The 23,645-nt window shown below is 42.4% G+C and overlaps 1 protein-coding gene across 5 annotated transcripts in view; it reads right to left on the bottom strand.

The window, feature by feature from the left end:
- SMPX (small muscle protein X-linked) overlaps nucleotides 1-23,645 on the bottom strand; it is an 82,704-nt gene that overhangs the window by 34,343 nt on the left and 24,716 nt on the right. For all 5 annotated transcript variants that reach the window (XM_050936752.1, XM_050936749.1, XM_050936748.1 and 2 more), the window contains exons 3-4: nucleotides 23,201-23,287; nucleotides 14,991-15,144 (exon numbers count right to left, since the gene is read on the bottom strand). In XM_050936752.1, coding sequence (XP_050792709.1) covers nucleotides 15,004-15,144; nucleotides 23,201-23,287 — 228 coding nt within the window. In that variant the 3' untranslated portion in view covers nucleotides 14,991-15,003. The remainder of the gene's footprint in view (nucleotides 1-14,990; nucleotides 15,145-23,200; nucleotides 23,288-23,645) is intronic.

Raw genomic sequence — 23,645 nt, 5'->3', positions numbered from 1 at the left:
TATGAAGGCTAGGACAGTAACAGGATTTAAAAGAGAACTAGATAAATTCATGGAGGTTAAGTCCATTAATGGCTATTAGCCAGGATGAGTAAGGAATGGTGTCCCTAGCCTCTGTTTGTCAGAGGGTGGAGATGGATGGCAGGAGAGAGATCACTTGATCATTACGGATCAGGTTCACTCCCTCTGGGGCACCTGGCATTGGCTACTGTCGGCAGACAGGATACCGGGCTGGATGGACCTTTGGTCTGACCCAGTATGGCCATTCTTATGACCCCAATATTGAATGAAGTCTACCGGCTCCCTAGGCGGCATCCTTATCTACTGCACCATGCTGGTGCACTGAACTGCTGCCACTGACCAACAATCTTAGTAATAAATGCCTACAGACCCACAGCAGCCATGCTCCAAGCCCCTGATTGGATGGACAGACAGCATTCTCACTGGTTACCTGGCCTATACAAAGACCCCACAGGAAGAGGAAGCTGTCTGAGCAATAGACCATTGCCTATTGGTTGCTGCCTTTCCCAACCCTGCCTCATCACCTCATCCGACCTCACCTTCCTAACCCGCTGACCCAACGCCATGGATTTCATCTTCTGACTACTGACCCAGGTGAGAATTCTGACCACTGCCCTGGACTGCCTCTGATACAACTGACCTTCTGGCTACCCAACCACCTGCATACACTTGACTACTGCTCTCGACTACCCCAGCCCTCCTTGGCCAACAGGCATTACATGTGGAAAGGGGAAAGGAGTGCTCCGTCACACAGCTGGTAAATTTGGTGTTTTTCTTTGTATAAAGGGTTTAAAAAGGGACATATGTAAAGTACTCAGAGTGCATGACCCTCTGAACTGTCCTGGCATGTGAGACACTTCTTTGAGGAAGCCTTAGATGAAGGAATATCTCAGTCCTGACAGCTTGAAAAATGTCTCTTCTCTTTCCTGAGAGAAAATTTCTGCTCTTAAAAATTTAATTGTACCTTTCTTCTGATAGTCCTGCTCTATTCCCTCCTCCAGACAAAAAAGCACTCAAGCCCATAGATGCATTGATCAATTGAACAGGCTACAGACTAATTCACAAAAGCAAGCGAATTCAGAAATTGATTCCTTAATTCATCTCTGCCTACCCAATGGAGGGTATAGTGTCTGTTACTGGAAAACTCTGGGACTGACACAGGGCCCAGGAACAACAGAGCGGTGACAGCGGTAAGTCTGCTTCCCTGGCTTCTGCCTATTTAAGACTGAACATACATTTTTAAGGCTTTGTATTTTTACATTTTATTCCATTTCTATATACATTTGTGCTTGTTTCGTTTTCAGTATAAGGGCTGCATCCCCAGAGGTTTAAAATAATACCATCTGTTTACTGTCATGGGTTCCTCTCCTATGAGCTGGAGCAGTCTTGCTGAGGGAATGCTTTTTTGGTTCTTTCGTGTTTCTTCAGTAAAAGCTCTTATATTCTTTGTCTGCCACTCGTTTGCTTGCTTGTTTGTGAGTTTGTTTGGAACAGGAAGAGTGCAGATTGCACTCTTTTTTGATTGCTGTTCTTTGCTCCAGGAGTGCCTTTGTGCATCATGAGCGGCTCTGTATGGTTGTGCTGGGCATAGTAGCAATTTAGAACAAGGTTTGCTCCAGGGCAACAAACATGAACAAAGACCCAAGAGAATTAAAAGCTGAAGGATTAATAACAGTGTTATCAAATCAAAGTAAAGGTTACCAAAGGGGAGAGGAACTTCTGACTGCGGGCCTCAATGCTGAGGCTTTTACTCTGTTCTTGTCGGTGGTTGGGATTTATAGCATTGGTGGTCAATTACAGATGTAGTTGCACCAATGCAATCCCTAAATGTAGACAAGAAAAACCACAGTTCGTACTGGTTTGGCTGACCTGAGATTTCAAGCGGAGGTTTGTTTAATTGGCTTTTGTTATCTACATTTGAGGTTTTCCCCAGAGCAGTTACAACATGCCAATGCCCAAATGTGGAATATAACATGTGACAAAGGCTCAGAATGAGAGAGACCAAAACATTATTCAAGTAGGAAACTTTAAAATGTTGTGGGATTCATTCCCTTAGTATAACCAATTTGGACTTCAGCCTCAATTTCATGATTCTTTATTTACCATGTTAATAATTTTCAACAAGAAAAGTGACAGGACATCCGATTTGTGTGGCACAGAAGTAACCTGGGGACTAAAATGAGTGACATCCATCAAAATGAAGTACAGGTGGGTTCATGCAGCTGCACCAGTTGTTGGCCATCAATTGTTGACTCAGGACTAATCCCAAATACAGATAAGGCCTCAAGACTGGCAAACTGTCACTGAACCTAATGGGAGTTTGCCTAACTACAGATGGAGGGAGAAAGGAGCAAGGATCTCTAGATTTAGCTCCATATATTTAAAACTGTCCTATTTAATGGCAATAGAATACATTCCTTACAAGTAGCCTGTATGAGATCAGTACAAAGTTTCAAATTAGACGACAAAAAATCCAAAGTACATTTAAAAAGTAATTTAGATGATTTCTGAGCGCAGGCTTGTGAAAACGTAATTAGGTTGTCTCCTATCCAATGATAGGAGGAAAAAATTACAAAATGAAATGATGAGAGGACTAAGTCTATGAGAAATAAATTAGCTTGATTGCCATGTCCAACCCATGATATTTCGAATCATTCTGTCAGTTTAATTGACTACAATTTATGTAGATTTGATAAAAATGAGTTGTGCCATTAATAAGGGATTGAGTTGTATGTTGTGTGTTTGAGAGCACTCAGCCCTTTACTTTGATTAAGGTACTTACAATCTATGGTGCTGAAGACATTTTGAACTTTATATTATCTATTACAGGCTCATCACCATACTGTATGGGTGCACTGCACATGGCTTAAGCTGATGATATAATTCCCCAATATAGGTAGGTAAAACCACTATATAATCTTATTCATAGCTCTGTAACTATGTTCTGTTTGATGCTCTCAAGAAAAATCATATATTATGTATTTTTCTCCTGCAGATCATACAATTTCTAATGACCAAAGGCAACTGGATCCACGTGAATGGGCCTTTAAGCCCATGCAAAGCTCCATTTATGTCAGGGAGACGTTCTGTGGGAATCAGGTCTGTTACACAGATCAGATTGTAGAAATGGAGCCTTAGATTTTAGGGATAGATGATCATATGATCAGAAAGCTCTATGGAGACTGCATTCCAACTGTTTTTTTTTAACTGATGTAATTCATATTGTGTATGTAGAGAGGTAGGCAAGAGGCAGAGCAATGGCTGCACTCCATCTTCCCACATGCTCTATCCAGCACAACTGGCCAGCATGTCAGGGAAGTAAGCTGTTCCACCAAAAGGGAGACCTGCACCCCTGGTAGCTTCCAAAGGCATCCTATGTTTCTGGGCTTCCTTTGTACGATGCAACTTTGTACTGCTTCCAACTCAGCAGCGATTAAACAGCAATCTAATCCTTAGAAAGTTATGCAAGTTTTCAGGGTATAAATATGTCTCACAACAAAGGCTCCGGGCACAGTATTATGTAGTAAACCATGATCGAAGGAAGCCAATTATTTAATAGCCCTCATTCAGACCCCCAAAAAATCATATGGAAGTAGGGTATGGTCTGCTTCTGAAGCAATTAGCTGCAACCTTCTCCCTGTTCTGAAAAATTCTGTGTCTCATTGTAGACTGAAATGAAAAGGTCTATTTGCTGACCCCACAGCACTCATGAAAATTTTTTTGTTGCTTAGAGTGTATTAGAACTTCTGAGTGGGGTAAACCTAACTGAGGCTGTAATGGAGTTACTTTATTCGGGGTGCGGGGGAGGTGCATGAGCATGTGTTCACAACTTCAAACTCTGGAAATTAGCTTCTGAACCTAAGAGGTGCTATAATGGGATATAATTTCTTTAAATTTTAACTACCAGTACATGCTTTTGTCACATTTTCTATAAAATATGACAGTTGTTTGAATTATTTATCTGTGGATGTCTCATCCAACTATAAAAATTATCTGTTTAAAATAAAGACATTGTTGCTGAATGTGAAGAATTGTTTTGCACATTTCTATTAAAGGAAAAACTAATGCAAATCTTTTCCAGTGTTGAGCAAAATGCTCTGTAATCTTTGAATGTTTACTTTGAAGATGTCAGTGCAGTTAGTTTTAATGGCCAAAATGGCAACGCTCAATTATTGCCTGTTTGATTGGCTCATATAGGTGCTCCTGGCCATCAGCAGGAAGGAGTGTGTTCTATCCCTCACTCTATCCTGTGTAACTCTGATAAAATTTCCTAGGGTCCTTCACCTGTGCTGAGGGATATAAGCAGCCAAAGTCTCCTCAATCTTTTCTCTACCTCCATTCCCCAAATCAAGCCGAGGGATGTCATTGGCACGGTAGGAAAACTCTCCTTGATTTGCAAAGGGGCAGGAAGTTAATGGTAGCTGTTCTCAGTAACATTTGATGGGTAGTGGAGGAGAGGGAGCGGAGGGTCTCAGCAGTGGCTCCTGGTGGCAGTCACAATCGGCTTCAGAGGCACCAGCCTTGCCATTTACTCAGCTTCCAGGAGCTCACTGCCCTGTCTGGTCATGAGAAATAACATATGAAGAAATTGGTCTCTAAAAGAAAAAGATAGGGGGAATAACTGACTTACAACTGGAGCAGCTGGGAATGAGGTTGACCATGTCGCCGACTGATGGTTTTATTGTGAATCTCATGCTATTTGGTGTTCTTCCTAACATCTCAGCACCTGGAGACAAGTGATTATATGGGAAAGTCTATTTTCATTTTTAAAAGAAACTTTCCTAGCCCTCATGGTTGCAGAGAGAAGCCTGAAAACATGACCTGACCGTACTCTAAAGGCTCAAAAATCAGAAGGCAAATAAAAAGATCCAAAATAATTTACTACTAATTATATTATTATTTATTATGTATTAAATTATTTATTAATTTTAAAGACAATGTCATAATTTTGGGAGGTCTGATATGCTTGTTGAACGCCTGGGGTTGACCATACTGAAAATAACCCCTTAAGCTGAGGAACAGGGATTGATCCTCTCTGAAGTTGACAAAAGAGAAACTAGGGATAAAGAATGCAAAAACGACCTCAGACAAACACTGGGCTAAACAGCGAATGAGTGGGTGAGAGGCAGGGTCACCAGATAGCAAATGTGAAAAACTGGGACACTTTTTTTTTTTTTGTGAGGCAAAGGGGCATAGTTGCCTGTATAAGACAACGCCTCTAATATCAAGAGGGTTGGTCATCCTAGTGGGCGATCATGTTAAATTGACTGCCAGAAACTCATCTAGCCCATACTTTTCCCTTATCACTCTGGACTGTGCTATCTGCCTCCTACTTAAAGTTCTTAAACAGGAGCACAGCTGCATTATCTTGATTTCCTTTAGATCTGTTAGTCATTACATCGAACTGTTACAAGCGGCTCAGAGAGTGGGTGAGATCTGACACAAGCATCCTTTGATCCGCCTTTAGTTATATATATATATTACATTCTTGCCCAGATCAACGGAAACTGAGAGGCTGAGGATATTAAATTACTGGCAAGAGTTAGGTTATGAATGTGCTCTTCCATCTTTAGCCAGGTTGGGGACCTCTCTTTGGAGGTGTGGGGCAGAGAGAAGGCTTCCATTATGGTATTCAGTACTCTGTCATAGTCCTAACGAGTCTCTCCCATCAGAGCACCACAGGATAATCCTATAAGTCCTAAGGAACTATCCTGGGAGTTTTTTCTGCATTATGTAAGGAGACAGGTTATAAGACATATGTGATAGTGGCTCCTTATATATGTAAGCTTGAGGTGCTCCTTGTCACAAAACATATTGCTATGTTATTTTATTTAAAGGTCAAAAAAATGTAAATCTTTCTAAGAAAACCTTATACAATGCAATTTATTTTTCATATTTGCCTAGAAACTAACTCTTTCTCCCCTACTGTGCTCCTTATGACAGTACCACCTGCGGAAGGGGGGTATACACAGGACGTGGTAGCATAGACTCATAGACTCACAGACTTTAGGGTCAGAAGGGACCAATATGATCATCTAGTCTGACCTCCTGCACAATGCAGGCCACAGAACCCTACCCATCCACTTCTATAACAAACCCCTAACCTATGCCTGAGTTATTGAAGTCTTCAAATTGTGGTTTGAAGACCTCAAGATGCAGACAATCCACCAGCAAGCTGCAGAGGAAGGCTTCTGCCAATCTGCCCCAGAGGAAAATTCCTTCCCAACCCCAAATATGGCGATCAGCTAAACCCTGAGCATGTGGGCAAGGGCACTCAGGAAAGAATTCTCTGCAGTAACTCAGATCTCATCCCATCCAACATTCCATCACAGACCATTGGGCATATTTATCTGCTGATAATCAAAGATCAATTGCCAAAATTAAGCTATCCCATCATACCATCCCTTCCATAAACTTATCAAGCTTAGTCTTAAAGCCAGATATGTCTTTTGCCCCCACTACTCCCCTTGGAAGGCTGTTCCAGAACTTCACTCCTCTAATGGTTAGAAATCTTCATCTAATTTCAAGTCTAAACTTCCTAGTGTCCAGTTTATACCCATTTGTTCTTGTGTCTACATTGGTACTAAGCTTAAATAATTCCTCCCCATCCCTAATATTAATTCCTCTGATATATTTATAAAGAGCAAGCATATCCCCCATCAGCCTTCTTTTGGCCAGGCTAAACAAGCCAAGCCTCCTTTTGAGTCTCCTTTCATAAGGCAGGTTTTCCATTCCTCGGATTATCCTAGTAGCCCGTCTCTGAACCTGTTCCAGTTTGAATTCATCCTTCTTAAACATGGGAGACCAGAACTGCACACAGTGTTCCAGATGAGGTCTCACCAGTGCCTTATATAATGGTACTAACACCTCCTTATCTTTGCTGGAAATACCTCGCCTGATGCATCCTAAAACCGCATTAGCTTTTTTAACGGCCATATCACATTGGCGGCTCATAGTCATCCTCTGATCAACCAATACTCCAAGGTCCTTCTCCTCCTCTTTTGCTTCCAACTGATGTGTCCCCAATGTATATCTAAAATTCTCATTATTAATTCCTAAGTGCATGACCTTGCACTTTTCACTATTAAATTTCATCCTATTACTATTACTCCAGTTTACAAAGTCATCCAGATCTTCCTGTATGATATCGCGGTCCTTCTCCGTGTTAGCAATACCCCCTAGCTTTGTGTCATCCGCAAACTTTATTAGCACATTCCCGCTTTTTGTGCCAAGGTCAGTAATAGAAAGGTTAAATAAGATTGGTCCCAAAACTGATCCTTTAGGAATTCCACTAGTAACCTCCTTCCAGCCTGACAGTTCACCCTTCAGTACGACCCGTTGGAATCTCCCCTTTAACCAGTTCCTTATCCACCTTTCAATTTTCATATTTATCCCCATCTTTTCCAATTTAACTAATAGTTCCCCATGTGGAACCATGTCAAATGCTTTACTGAAATCGAGGTTAATTAGATCTACTGCATTTCCTTTGTCTAAATAATCTGTCACCTTCTCAAAGAAGGAGATTAGATTGGTTTGGCACGATCTACCTTTAGTAAAACCATGTTGTAACTTGTCCCAATTACCCTTGACCTCAATGTCCTTAACTACTTTCTCCTTCAAAATTTTTTCCAAGACCTTACATACTACAGATGTCAAACTAACAGGCCTATAGTTACTTGGATCACTTTTTTTCCCTTTCTTAAAGATAGGAACTATGTTAGCAATTCTCCAGTCGTACGGTACAACCCCTGAGTTTACCGATTCATTAAAAATTCTTGCTAATGGGCTTGCAATTTCATGCGCCATTTCCTTTAATATTCTTGGATGAAGATTATCTGGGCCCTCTGATTTTGTCCCATTAAGCTGTTCAAGTTTGGCTTCTACCTCAGATGTGGTAATATCCACCTCCATATCCTCATTCCCATTTGTCGTCCTTCCATTATCCCTAAGCACCTCATTAGCCTTATTAAAGACTGAGGCAAAGTACTTATTTAGATATTGGGCCATGCCTAGGTTATCCTTAACCTCCATTCCATCCTCAGTGTTTAGCAGTCCCACTTCTTCTTTCTTTGTTTTCTTCTTATTTATATGGCTATAGAACCTTTTACTATTGGTTTTAATTCCCTTTGCAAGGTCCAACTCTACATGGCTTTTAGCCTTTCTCACTTTATCCCTACATGTTCTGACCTCACTAAGGTAGCTTTCCTTGCTAATCCCACCCTTCTTCCACTCCTTGTAGGCTTTCTGCTTTTTCTTAATCACCTCTCTGAGATGCTTGCTAATCCAACTTGGTCTACAACTCCTGCCTATGGTTTTTTTCCCCTTTCTTGGGATGCAGGCTTCTGATAGTTTCTGCAGCTGCGACTTAAAGTAATTCCAGGCCTCCTCCGCATTTAGATCCACAAATTCTTCAGTCCAATCCACTTCCCTAACTAATTTCCTTAATTCTTTAAAGTTAGCCCTTGAGAAGTCAAAAACCCTAGTCCCAGATCTATTTTTGTTTATCCTTCCATCTAGTTTGAACTGAATTAGCTCATGATCATTCGAACCAAGGTTGTCCCCTACAACCATTTCTTCTATGAGGTCCTCACTACTCACCAAAACCAAATCTAAAATGGCATCCCCTCTTGTTGGTTCTTCAACACTTGGTGAAGAAATCCATCTGCTATCACATCCAGAAAAATCTGAGCCCTACTATTCTTGCTAGCACTTGTCCTCCAGTCTATATCTGGGAAGTTAAAGTCTCCCATGATCACACATTTCCCATTAGTGTTTACTTCATTAAAAACATTGAAGAGGTCTCTATCCATATCCAAATCAGATCCCGGCGGTCTGTAGCACACCCCAAGCACTATCTCAAGGGAGGCTCTAGTAGCTTTCTTTCCCAGTGTAATTTTTGCCCAGACAGACTCTGTCTTGTCCATTCCGTCACTTCTTATTTCTTTACAATTAACCTCCTCCTTGATGTACAATGCTACTCCACCACCTTTGCCTTTATTTCTGTCTTTCCTAAACAGCACATAGCCTTCAATACCTGTACTCCAGTCATGACTACTATTCCACCATGTTTCTGTTATCCCTATAATATCTGGTTTCACTTCCTGCACCAGTAGCTCTAGTTCCTCCATTTTGTTACCTAGGCTCCTCGCATTAGTGTACAGACATCTTAATTTTTGTCGTTTGGCTCCACTGACATTCTTTACCCTGTTAGGCACAGATATTCTACTACCAGCATCAACTGTTGGTGTGGTATCTACACTACCCTTCCTCCTTATGTCAATTCTTCTGTCCATGGCTGTATCCACTCTTACTTTGTTTTCTTCCCTCTCAAGGTTAAATTCCAGCATGGAGATCACCTGGACATCTCCCAACCATCTCCCCCAAATTCCTAGTTTAAAGCTCTCTTAATCAGTTAGGCGAGCCTCCATCCTAGAAGTCTATTTCCCTCCTTACTCAGGTGAAGTCCATCCCAAGAGAACAGTCTTCTGTCCATAAACGCTTCCCAATGGCCATACATCCCAAAGCCCTCCTTATAGCACCATTGCCTGAGCCATCTGTTGATCGCGATAACCTTGTCACATCTTTGTTGCCCTTCTCTAGGAACAGGCAGAATCCCACTGAAGATCACCTGAGCCTCGATTTCCTTAAGCGTCTTCCCCAGTCTGGCATAGTCTCCCTTGACACATTCCAGTGAGAATCTAGCCGTATCATTCATTCCCACATGAAGGACAATCAGCGGATTCTTCCCCGCTCCTGTTAGGATCCTTTTCAGCCTCAGGTCCACATCCTGTATCTTAGCACCCGGCAGACAGCACACCCGTCTGTTCTCCCGATCAGCTCTAGTTACAGACCTGTCTATTCTTCTCAGTAAGGAGTCTCCAATCACGTAGACCTGCCTTTTCCTAGTGACAGTGTGATTCTCCGGTCTGTCCCCTGCATCCACTGGCTGAAAGTCCTCTCAATTCCTATTCACCCTTACAATCCTCCTGGGGCTTATATTTGGTGTTGCCTCCATTGACTCCTCCCCTCCTCGTGTAGGACTAACAGCTCTTCTCTTTTTCCTTGCCCTCGCTCCTTCAGCGACCACCTGCTGTGCCCCTTCCTCATTTTCCAACTCTGCAAACCTGTTCCTGAGTTCTATTTCCCCTTCACTGGCCCGTCTTTTCCTCTGCCTGGTTCTCTTAGTCACATGCTTCCACCATCCACTTTCCTCACCCAGCAGTCTCTCCTCAGAATTCTTTGGTCCTGATTCCATCTGCAACTCTGAGCTTATCCCTTCAGCCCCCTCGTGTCTGTGCTCCATCATCTGCTCGAAGCCCCTTCTGAACTCGACCAGAGTTTCCACCTGCATCTCCAGTCCTCGGATCTTTTCTTCCATCAGCTCTATCAGGCAGCACTTCATGAAGACAAAACTCTTTTCAGGTACCCCCTCCAGGATCATGTACATGCAGCAGCTTGCACATCCAGTCATCCTCATTGTGTCTTTCACTGCTGCCTCTGTATCGGTCATAGCCTTCCCACCTAGAACCTGGTAGTCCAAGAAACACAGCACAACACAAACCCCCAACAGGCACCAGAACACTGACAGACCACCACTCACTCCCTTTACTAGCCTGTCAGTTCCTCTGTCAAGCTCTCTTAGTCTCCCCTGCAACCTCCCCCTGTAAACTTCCTCTGAAACTCCCCTGTTTACAGCTCTGTTTGCTGGCTGCTGTGCCGCTGCCTGACTGGCTAGCTACTTTTATACGACCTCTAATCAGGTAAGCCCCGCCCGCTAATCAGGGCTCAGCTGCTCTCCCAGCACACTGCCCCTAGCAGCCTCCACACATACAAATTACACAATACAATCCACAAACTACAAAAACCTGCTCCTCCGCGAGAACTCCCTCTGAAACTCCCGTTTACAGCTCTGTTTGCTGGCTGCTGTGCCGCTGCAGCTGTGCATACTGCACTATCCTCTGATGAGACCATCCTGCCCCCTTACCCTTGGCTGCAGAGGGTCCTGCCTGCATCGCAATTACTGAAGAAGAAAACTAGGATTTCAGAACTCCATGCCAGGGAGCCCAGCTCAGTGGGGATGGAATGTACCCCAGCACCCAGGGGGCTTGGGGAAGGAGTGTGTATGGAGCTGGTGAAGCTGCAGACAATCAGATCCATCAGTCATATACCCTGGTGGGGGGAGAGAGGGCAGGGGGGCAGGAAGCTGGATGTACAGAGTATAGGGGGAATGCAGACTTGCAGACTCTACCACAGTCTGGAGGTGGAAGCAACAAATATGCAGTGACTTTTTTATTATTATTGTTTATTGCCTGTGTTACTACTCAGGGTCCTGGAGGGAGGTTTCTGTAATCTCATCCTAGCTCTGAATGGCCCCAGTAGCTCAGGCATAGTGAAGTGAATAGGTTTTCCCCTTAATCTGAAACTCCAGGGCTGTGCTGACTTATCAATATGAGCTGATACCATGGCAGAGTACAAGCAAGGTGTAGAGTACAAACGTTAGCAGGACAAAGCGTGTTCATTAGAGAGGATGCCTAGGGTTTGTATCCTTGTATTTCAGTGTTAGCTGTTTCCTCTTGTTCTGCTTAAACGTGGGGATAAAGGACAAGCTAACCAAAGACTGTGTCTGAAAGAATGACCAGGGAAAGAAAGAAGGAAACTCTCTCAAGCACGATGCAGTTTAAAGGCATTCTATGTTGGGTAATAGAAATGATACTTTTGTACTTACAAACAAGAGTGTGATTGCAAGGAAAGTTAATGTGACCATTTAACACCACAATAGGGAAATAAACATATTTTATAAATAATTGATATCTACACATCAAAGAAAGCCACTCTTATAACTAAGGGGTAGACGAGCCCTACTACTCGAAGGCTCATTTCTCTCAAGTGAAGCCACTGTTAGAGATGCTGCTCCGTTGACAGCTTTTTAGAGGCCGGACAGATTTCTAACAGGTTATTCAGGCAGTAACCCTACAATCACCACAATACAAAGTCTAGGGCTGCTGAGGAGAACTTTCCATAGCTCTCCCTCCCCCTGTGCTTGTTATTTGACTACGGGTACGTCTACACTGCAAAACTACTCAGAGTCTCAAGGGACTTGGGCTCATGGGGCTTGTACTACTGGGCTAAAAATAGCAGTGTAGACATACTCACCTGGGCTGGAGCCCAGGCTCTGAGACCCACCCAAACTCCAACCCAAGTGGGAACATTTACACTGCTACTTTTAGCCCTGTAGTGCAAGCCCCGCAAGCCTGAGTCATTTGACCCTGGCTCTCAGACCTTCTGCCGTGGGGCCTTTTTGCTGTACTGATGTACCCTAACTCATTTCTGTAAATTAACAGTAGACTCAGTCCCAAACGTCAGGATTTAAGACAATCTCTAGCTATTAGAGATCAGAATTAGATCTAATGTGGGGACAGATTATCCCCTGTCTCCCTACTGTGGAGTTCTTACACCTTCCTCTGAAGCACTGGACATTGTCAGCAACAGGATACCCAAGCAGGTGGACCTCAGATCTGATCCAGTTTGGCCTTCTTTGTTTCCTAAGAGTTCTATTGTTCAATATAAACTGATTTGGGTTTTGACTGTTATATCAGAGAAAAGTTAATTGCTGCAGTTCTCAAAGGAATCTGAACTTTGTCTTCACAGGAAGGTGAACAAGATGGTTTGTGCATAAGAGTGACAATATAGAGAGGAAGGCTGGGGAGCAGGGCCACACCAAAGGCTGGAAAATAACAATGTTGATACATGACAGCCAAACAACCTAAGGGTACAAGGGTCTGGCAAGTTAGCCTATTAATGAGTCAAACAACACTTCAATGATAGGCAAGTCATATGGCCGAGCACTCTCCTTAGGCCAAATTCTAGCTAAAAGCATGACCGGTACCCAAGTGAGTGCATTTATAAACATGGCCAGAAGAAGGGGCTGGACCTCCCATCCCATGACCCTGACAAGGAGTTACTGCACCATGTAGGCTCCTCTTTTTGTTTCTACCCACACCTGCAACTAGACTACCAATGCTGCTGCCACTGCTGGAGCTGCTCCTCCAGTCACTGCCAACCCAAAGCATAGACTCCAATGGGAAGGAACTGGGCCATGGGGTGATACAGAACCATATAGCATCCTCGCCTTCTAATGGAAGCTCCCTGGGCTGGGATATAAAAGCCCCTACAGAGCCAAAAGTTCCCCTTCATCCCTTTCTAAGGCATTCCTTAATCTCTTCACTTTCTTTGAGCAGCCTGATTCAGCAGCACCCCCATTCATGTCACTCTCCCAACCTGAGAAGCAATAAAAACATGAGAAGACGGGTCGGGGAAGAAGGGAATACAACTGCAATGGCAAGTTATTCTGCTGTATGATGATCTAACAGCTTTAAAGATTTAATTTAGTTGGGTATTCATCCATATAGCAATGTATTTTCTTATATTGCACTTCAGGGCATGTGATAAATATCATTGCTAGATCCCCAGTAGACTAATTATAAGATAACAATTTTCAAACACTAAGAATAACAGTCATCTGAAACTAAATCTGGGGTTAAATTTAGGTCTGAATATTTCCTATAGAGGGAGGAAACTTTAAAGTTCTGCATTAAAAATTCATATTTCTCTGGGCACTGCTTTAATATGATGACTACAATATTACATTTTGCAAAAAGGTTAATTTATCTTTTTCCAGGTTTCCTAAGGAGAAAGCCTCTGTTGTTGTTACTTGAAAATCACAGGAACATTTTGCCACAGCAGGCGAAACACAATAAAGTATTAAAGGTTTTTTTTATTTGTTTGGGGTTTTTTGTAAATGGACACATTTATGTTATACACAAAAACAAATAAATGTTACAATGTGTTTTGGGCCAAATCACTTTGATTGCACATCATATCCTTTCAGGTCCCGGATACTCTTCAGTTCGGCAGTTACAGAATCCTCCTGCATTATGTTTTATATTGCTTTGTTCATATTTTATGGGACTAGGCAGAAGATTCCAGGTGCCATTCTTTTATTTCACTTACAGCTCCTCTGCCTTTCTCCAGGACACAAAGGACTTGTTTCAATAGAAGTAATTGGCAAATGTACTGTTCTGTTAGATACTATGTGACCCAAATCACTTTTGCTATTTTTAGCCAAGCTCAGTTGCCCCCCTCCTTGTAGAACTGAACCCTCATTGTTACTGCCTGATGCACCTTTACAGATTCAGGCTTTTAAAGGAAGTCAGCCAATGCTTTTTTTAATAGAGATGAAGGTTCCTTGCTTTAGGACTCAAGTCTAAAAATAGCCAGAAGGTAAGACAACAGAGGCCAAGACTTAGAAAGATTTACAAGACTTGTTCAAAATCAGGTGAAAATAATTTTAAAATCAATGTCTTTGCTATTGTTGATGAATTTTTCTTTTTAAAAGCTTTGCTACTGATCATAGACTCAAGTCTAAAAATAGCCAGAAGCTTTGCTAGACAAGCTTCTAACTGTGAATGCGTGTGTGTATGTGTTCGCGCACACGTGTACGTACATCTTTTGGAACCACAAAAATAAAATAAGTATAAATGTTTACCTAAAGGAGGTAGTACTTCCTGACCTAATTGTTCTGCATTACAATTAACTTCTTTATAGTTTATGTACATAAAAATAAGTTCTATATTTTGCCACTTGTTCTGCATGATTGTGAGACATGAATTTGGCTTTATTAAGCTGGCTGTAATATTCATAATAGCAGAGTATTTTTTTGTTAGTGAAGCTGGTACATGCCAAAAATGATCAGATGCAAACTCTCAGGTGCTCTGCTACAAGATTTGAGTTTTAAATGCTGTAGAATTCCAGAGACCATGAACATCTATTCATGAAGCAGACTTTCTCTTTCAAATTTAGGGCCTGTTCCACAGTCTACTGAAGTCAATGGAAAGACTCTTATTGACATAAATGGGCTTTGGATCTGCCTGTCATTCCTAAAGCCACAGCAAAGAAAGATCTCTTTTACTCACCTGTTCTTTTCTACTACTGGTCAGCTCTGGGGACAAATTTCAGCTCACTCTTTATATTCTGGATCTCTGATAAGTTGACAGCAGGGCCTGGAAGTTTCATGGCCCCTGGGAGCTGCTTCTTCTCCTTCTCCTCCTCTGTAGAAGCAGGAATGCTCTGTGCAAAGGGAAAATAGTCACCTTACGATTACTGTACAAATCTCTTGAGCATAAACAGAGGTCAGTTAATTGGGAAATGTGAAAAGGTTTTTTTGATGCTAAATGTAATCACAATGGAAACTGGACAGCTGAAGAGGGAATTAACTTTATTAATAGATGCCCTGAGATGCCTACATGTGTTTTGAAAAATACGTTATTAAAGTATACTGAATGCACAAGGATTTACATCTTTCTACATGTGAGTAGCAATTTACTATGTCCAAGGAATAATGGAAGTGAATCTGGTATAGTGCCATAGGCAGCCAAAAGGAAGAAAAGTAAATGTCCATTTTAATGACCTAGTATCTTGCAGAGTTACATAGCCATGAGCTCTGGCTACTGAGAAAACTAATATTGTGCACCTGTGATTTTTAACCCTGGGCAACTTCTGAGTCTCTGATGAGCAGAGCTGTGATGGTAGCTCATGGGCATTAAGGTCCTGATCCAAAGCTTATTAAGGTCAATTGGAGTTTTTCCATTGACTCCAGTGAGCTTTGGATCAGGCCCTGTGGAAGAGATGGATTTTGAGATATTTGCGACACAGCCTAGTGCGGAATCTTTAAAATTAAGACCAAGACCTGAGTCTGGAATCAAACAGGGAGCTAATGTAGCGTGTTGGAACATTGGGGATGAGGATGGGGTATGTGCTTGTCATCTGTGTTAGTTATAAGATGGCCTACCACATGCTGTATTATCTGCAGCTTCTTCATGGTCTTCCATTGACAACCCTTATTTGTCGTACATTGCCGTGACTGAAGCTGGAGGTGATAAATCTATGTGGTTGGTCCAGCTATGACTGGTAGGGATGCATTTCTGGATTCTAACACCATGTGGAGTAGTGTTGGGTGAACTTTTCTACAGACAACCTTTTTTCCAGCAAAAAGTGATACCAAATACCTTCCTGAGTACATGCTGATTTTGCTGAATTTTTTATTTTGAAAAAAAAAATTAAGTTCAGAAAAAAATCAAAACAGTCAGTTTTGAAATTTTCTAAATGAAATGTTTTGATTTTTCAGTCTGAAACAACTTTTCCTTTCAAAATTTCCTTTAATTTTATTTTTAAATATTCAAAGTTATTTAAAAATGCTCAAAATCACAAGGAAACATTTCATTTTTTTAAATGAAATGCTTTGTTTGATCCAAACTCATTTTTTTCTTTTCTAAATTGCCAACGAACAAAAAACCCTGTTTTGCACCCAACTTTAATTCAGATGTCCAGAAGTAGTGAAACATTCAGAACAAGCCCAGAACTGTGTATTACCTTGTTGTATCAATTGTTAGGTAGATGACCTCAAAAGATGATGAAGTCACGGTTTTGGCCAAGTCTTCAGAATCTTTCCCTCTGTCCAGTTACATCACTCTGTCTTTCTTGGATTTAGGTTTCAGTCAAGCTAGTCTTAATACAACTACAAGACAGATGGTGACAGCTTCTCTCTGTGAGAAGGAGATGTCAAGCCAGGTGCCATCTGTGCAATGCTGTTACTGAAGACAGCGTAATTCTTCCCCTCTCAACCCCCCATCCCTAACTCCTACTGTTTCCTTGGCATTAAGACTGGAAAGGACCATTTATTATTATTATTATTAATAGTAGTGGTTTAACATTTATACTGTGGCAGTGCCTACAGTCTACAACTGGGACATCTCATCTCGATTGACCTTATGTGTGGGTAGGTAGTTTTTCAGCAAGGAAGATAAGTTTTTTTCAGCCTAGGTTCTATATCAAGAGTTCTCAGACTTGTTTTGCTGGAACCCCCTTTGAAAATATTTCAGGCTCTGGTGACCTCACAAAAGTAACAACACCCCCCCATACCATACCACCATTATGTCTGTGGTGCTGCTGGCAGCAGCGCTGCCTTCAGAGCCTGGTGTCCAGGTCTGAAGGCAGTGCCGCTGGCAGCAGCAGCACAGAAGTAAGGGTGGCATGATACTGTATTGCCACTTACTTCTGTACTGCTGCTGGCGGCTGCATTGTCTTCAGAACTGGGTGCTCAGTTAACAGCCACCCTTTCTGGAGGCCCAGCCCTGAAGGCAGCGCAGAAGTAAGGATGACAATACCGTGACCCTCCTGCAATAGGCTTGTGACCCCCTTTTGGGTCGAGGCCCCCAGTTTGAGACACACTGTTCTATATGATTACAATATCAATCAATAGTGGTTGGAGCTGAATGAATAGTTTTAAAGCAAATAACTTGTTTAATTTATCCCATCTTTTTTAAGTCAAGGAATATCTGCTAAGGGATCATGATTTCCTTAAACTAATGTATTTGGTGGATTTAGGTGACATTCTTTTTTGTTGGTTTGTTCAGTGAGATTTTTTTCTCTGTGGATTGACTTTGCTCTTGATATTTGATACCTGATATTAAAAATTCAAAACTGGTTGGTTGTGATTGGTTCTGTAAGTCATATAGTATTATTTCTAGTCATTGATGGACCAAATATAGCTCCAGGAGGAAGAGGTTTCAGAAGGGTAGCCGTGTTAGTCTTGAAGTGAAGAAACAGATTGACAGAACCAGAAGAGTACCCAGAACTCACCTAGTATAGGACAGGGCCAACAAAGAAAGTAGCAGAACGTCACTAGCCATCACCTACAGCCCCCAACTAAAACCTCTCCAGAGCATCATGAAGGATCTACAACCTATCCTGAAGGACAATCCCTCACTCTCACAGACCTTGGGAGACAGGCCAGTCCTCGCTTACAGACAGCCCCGCAACCTGAAGCAAATACTCACCAGCAACCACACACCACGCAACAAAAACTCTAACCCAGGAACCAACCCCTTCAACAAACCCTGTTGCCAACTCTGTCCGCATATCTATTCAAGGGATACCATCATAGGACCCAGCCACACAGGGCTGGTGCAAGGAAGTTTCGTGCCCTAGGCAAAACTTCCACCTTGCGCCCCCTCCTCCAGCCCTGCAGCAGCTCCCCGCCCCCTCCTCCACCCTGAGGTGCCCCCATCCCTGCGGCAGCTCCCCCTCTGCCCTGAGGCTCCCCCCTGGGAGCCGTGCAGCACCTCCCCACCCCAACTCACCTCTGCTCCACTGCACACTTCCCCGCTCTAATTCTCCTCCCACGCTTGCGGCGTCAAACAGCTGATTGGCGCTGCAAGCCTGGGAGGCAGGAGAAGTGGAGCAGCGACCACGCGCTTGGGGAGGAAACGCTGTAAAAAAAAATTGGGGGCACCGCTTTTTGGTGCCCTCAAATCTTGGCGCCCTGGGCAACCGCCTAGTTCACCTTAATGGTAGCACCGGCCCTGCAGCCAGGAGAGGCGCCAGGGTTTCTGACGCCCTAGGCGAACGGCCATTTTGCTGCCCCCCGCGGGTCCGGTGGACCTACCGCAGTCATGCCGGCGGACAGTCTGCTCCTGGAAAGGCTCCGGTGGAGCTGCCGCAGTGAGGCCGGCGGACAGTCTGCTGGTCTAAAGGCTCCGGTGGACCTGCAGCAGGCATGACTGCGGTAGGTCCGCCGGAGCCTTTAGACCAGCGCACCGTCCGCCGAAATGACTGCAGCAGCTCCACCGGAGCCTTTCCAGCAGCAGACCGTCCGCTGGCATGACTGCGGTAGGTCCATCGGACCCGCGTGCCGCCCCCCTGGCAAAATAGCGCCCCCTCAAAATTCTGGCGCCCTAGGCCATTGCCTAGGTCACCTAAATGGTAGCGCCGGCCCTGCCTGCAGCCACATCAGCCACACCATCAAGGGCTCGTTCACCTGCACATCTACCAATGTGATATATGCCATCATGTGCCAGCAATGCCCCCTGCTGTGTACATTGGCCAAACCAGACAGTATCTACGCAAAAGAATAAATGGACACAAATCAGATGTCAAGAATTGTAACATTCAAAAACCAGTAGGAGAGCACTTCAGTCTCCCTGGACACGCAATAACAGACTTAAAAGTCACCATTCTTCAACAAAAAATCTTCAAAAACAGACTTCAATGAGAAACTACAGAACTGGAATTAATTTGCAAACTTGATACCATCAAATTAGGCCTGAATAAAGACTGGAAGTGGCTGGGTCACTACAAAAAATTATTTCCCCTCTGTTGATACTCAGACCTTCTTGTCAACTGTTGGCAGGGCTTGCTCTGCCCCAAGCAGGAAAAAGAAAAAAAAAAGGCTGCGATTGCGATCAGCTCTACTGCAGCCACTTCAATCTTTGGCAGCAATTCCGTGGCTGGTCCTTTGCTCTGAGAGGGAGTGAGGGACCTGCCGCCAAAGAGTCGGCTGTGCCACCCCTCTCCATTGGCCACCCCAAGCACCTGCTTCCTGGGCTGGTGCCTGGAACCGGCCCTGACTGTTGGGAAAGGGCCACATCCTCTTTGATTGAATTGGCCTTGTCAGCACTACAAAAAGTAATTTTCCATCTGTTGATATTCACGCCTTCTTGTCAACTGTTGGGAATGAGCTACATCCACCCTAATTGATTTGGCCTCATTAGCACTGACCCCTCCCACTTGGTAAGGCAACTTCCATCTTTTCGTGTGCTGTATATTTATCCCTGCTTACTGTATTTTCCACTCCATGCATCTGATGAAGTGGGTTATATCCCACAAAAGCTTATGCCCAAATAAATTTGCTAGTCTCTAAGGTGCCATAAGGACTCCTCACTGTTTTTCCAGAAGGAAGAGTGAATCTACTATGGCTTCAATTTCTCAGGAAGAAGCAGCAGATCAACAGAGAATTGTAGAAACATTTTAACTTCTTCTCTGGGCCACAAGGGCTTTTTGTGAGGAAAATTAGGCTACTATACGTTTGATTGGCTTGAAAAATTTGTATTTAATTTTGTATTATCTAATTAATGCAAAATAACTTACATGTGCATGCATGTTACTAATGATGCAATCAAATGTTTGTCTCTCTTGTTTCATTGCCTAAGAGCCAGAGTATTGGTGAAAGGTTTATTCCGGTATTCTATTCCTGTTAAAATATATCATTTCTCATAGAAATACTTGTGCATACTTACTGTAAATGTGAGAGCTAGTACAAGTAAATCTACTACTCTTTGGGAAACAGAATGCTCCTGGGGCACAAACATAACAAACTAGAGTGAATATCACAAAAAATTGATCACAGTATAAATCCAACTCTAATTCTGACTTCATTTAAGCACCATACAAAGTATACTGTACTACAGTAAGAATATGTGTTGGTTTTCTTCATATTTATTATTACCATTATATATTTTTTCTGTTGTGGTAATGTGTAAGGACCACAATCAGGAATCAGGACCACATTGTACTAGGCACTGAACAGTGTCCAGGTGACCTCACAATCTGGTATTAAGGCAAATAGAATAAGTAAATTAATGGAGAAGGAGAGGAAGGGAGGCAGCAGAAGGTCTCAGCAGTCACAGATGGTTACCAGACTGTATTGTTTTCTTGCACAGTTTCATTGCCTGATAACTTGAATAAGCAGAAAAGAATAAGGGCCAGGATGAACTACAATTCCAAATCTGTAGGGGACCTGTTTAAAAATGATTGCTGCCCAAATCAGTTACAACACAGTTCTATTTTGTAGTGCTGTGTTGTAACTGACTAAGGCAGCAATCATTTTGGTCTTTGGGACCGTGTAAGATTTGGACATGTTTTGGAGATGTTCCAGTCTATAAATTATTTTTAGGGTTACTTTTTAACCTCAGATGTGTGCCATCAAGGATCTACAACCTATCCTGAAGGATGATCCCTCATTCTCACAGATCTTGGGAGACAGGCTAGGCTCCCTTACAGACAGCCCCCCAGCCTGAAGCAAATACTCACCAGCAACCACACACCACACAACAAAAACACTAACCCAGGAACCTATCCTTGCAACAAAGCCCATTGCCCACTCTGTCTGCATATCTATTCAGGGGACACCATCATAGGACCTAATCACATCAGCCACACTATCAGAGGCTCGTTCACCTGCACTCTACCAATGTGATATATGCCATCATGTGCCAGCAATGCCCCTCTGCCATGTACATTGGCCATACCGGACAGTCTCTACGTGAAAGAATAAATGGACACAAATCAGATGTCAAGAATTATAACATTCAAAACCCAGTCGGAGAACACTTCAACCTCCCTGATCAGTTGATTACAGACCTCAAAGTCGCAATACTCCAACAAAAAACTTAAAAAACAGACTCCAATGAGAAACTGCAGAATTGGAATTAATTTGCAAACTGGACACCATTAAATTAGGCTTGAATAAAGACTGGGAGTGGATGGGTCATTTCACAAAGTAAAACCTATTTCCCCATGCTAATTTTTCCCCTACTGTTACTCACACCTTCTTGTCAACTGTTGGAAATGGGCCATCCTGATTATCACTACAAAAGTTTATTTTTCTCCTGCTGATAATAGCCCACCTTAACTGATTACTCTCATTATAATTAATATGGAAACACCCATTTTTTCATGTCCTTTGTATATATATATCTTCCTACGGTATTTTCCACTGCATGCATATGATGAAGTGGGTTTTAGCCCATGAAAGCTTATGCTCAGATAAATTTGTTAGTTTCTAAGGTGCCACAAGTACTCCTCGTTCTTTTTACTTACCTCAAATTATTTCCCATTATGTGTGCAATGTGCACTTTGCAGCTGAGATTAGAATTTGGTCTCTAACTTTATCAAAGGAAGTCTAAAGAGTCAATAAGATGCCTGGTGGTGCTAAGACTTTGGAAGCAAATATCTAGGTGAAGAGACAGTGTCCTTTTTTGAAATTCCCATGTCCTCCCACTCAATTTGCTTGCTACATGCCCTTTCACTCAATTTTTTTCACATACAAAACCTACAAGGATTTCAACCCATTGAATGTGACAAATATCTTCCTTAACAGGTTTTCAAAATATAGCCCATAATGTTCAGAACTGTTAAGAAAAAGATAGATTTGTCTCTAATGGCCTTTAAGGTAGAACCATGGATTGTACTACAAAAGCTAAATAAACAGGAAAAACAAATCCACTGGGAACATTTATGTTCCATTGCTACTACAAGGGCTAATTCAGCAGCCTTTACTCATGTGAATAATCCCATTGGTTTGGGGAAGTAAAGGCTACAGGATCAGATCAAAAACTTTAATTCTATAGTTCCTGTTTCATATATAATATACACATAACTGAAGAGCAAAGCTATAATTCAATCATCCAGCTAAATCAAACCGTGTTAGCCATTTATCTTATTTCTCAAATACTACCAACCCTCGTGCATGCTGTATTAGTTTCTTTTTAACATCTTTTGCATCCCTTCAAAATGTAATTACTAAATAGAAAATATATTTTAATTTTTTTGGAAGAGAAAAACATCTGTGCTTGCAAGGTCACTTTATACATTTTCTTTCCAAAATGCCTAATTCAAAAATAAGTTAGATCAGTTTTTTCCCCCCCAAAATGACTTTATAAACAGAGCATCATTACTGCAAAGTATATAAGAAAATTTAGCAAAAATAACCTCTTCTGTTTTGATTAACAATGAAACTGATAAGAGGGGAGGAAAGAATTAACCTTAAGTAAGAAAATTACAAGTCTGAAGTGTCTATAGTAGCTGGGGGAAAAAGCTGATAATTTGTCCAAAAATATCCTAAATTTTCCCTTTTAGGGATAGATCATCGGTGTCCCTGGAGTAGCCTGGGATGTCATAATCCCCCTTTGGGTCTCCCCATTGCCCCAGTCAGGAGTAAACGATGCTAGAGCTATACACAGTGCAATGTACACTCCCCAAAGTGCTGGCTTGCTTTCCCATCACTGCCTTCCCCTCACCCGTCACTGCTGATCCCATTCTCTTAACGAAGCGAGACTCCATACCCCGGTATTTGTTTATATTACCATGTATGTTGTGGCTTCAAAAATAACACCAGGTATATCAACTGTATTCAATAGTCAGTTGTTGATTTTCAATTTGGATTGGCGTACGGATGCCTGTGATAACTAGGATTCGCATTTTGTACTGTAGCCTAGATAAAGTGGCTTGCATAGCACATAAACTGCAGAGATTCTTCTGCATTAAGTTTAAATATTATTTTTCTTACCTCCTCCACTTCAGGTGTAAATTCTTTTCTTTTGGGAGGATGCCCTGCTCCAGGTCGAAATGCTCCCATTGGGATGTTGATATTAGCCTGTCAGAAGGAAACCATGATGGATTCACCACACCAAAAAAAAAGTCTAAATGCAATGAAATTACAGACAAAGATGCAATTGCAAAAAAAATGGATCACCTTAGTGAATTTCTCTGTATGTATGTATATTTGTAACCACTGCAGTGTTTTTACATAGTTGGTGCTGGAGTGATGGCTCTCATACCCTTTCATAGTATGGGCCACTTATAAAGATAAAGATCCTCTTGCCAGCCCTCTCCACCCAGCTTTCAGCTCCTGATCCTGCTCCTTGCCTGTGGCAACTATAGCGATTAGTTACAAAACTTAATATTAAGATGGTACTAAAGAGACAAAAGGGAAATAATCATAGTATGGCAGC

The sequence above is a fragment of the Gopherus flavomarginatus genome, chromosome 1, assembly GCF_025201925.1.
Source record: "Gopherus flavomarginatus isolate rGopFla2 chromosome 1, rGopFla2.mat.asm, whole genome shotgun sequence".
In the NCBI taxonomy this organism is placed as follows: domain Eukaryota; kingdom Metazoa; phylum Chordata; order Testudines; family Testudinidae; genus Gopherus; species Gopherus flavomarginatus.
This window is presented reverse-complemented; position numbering and strand designations above follow the sequence as displayed.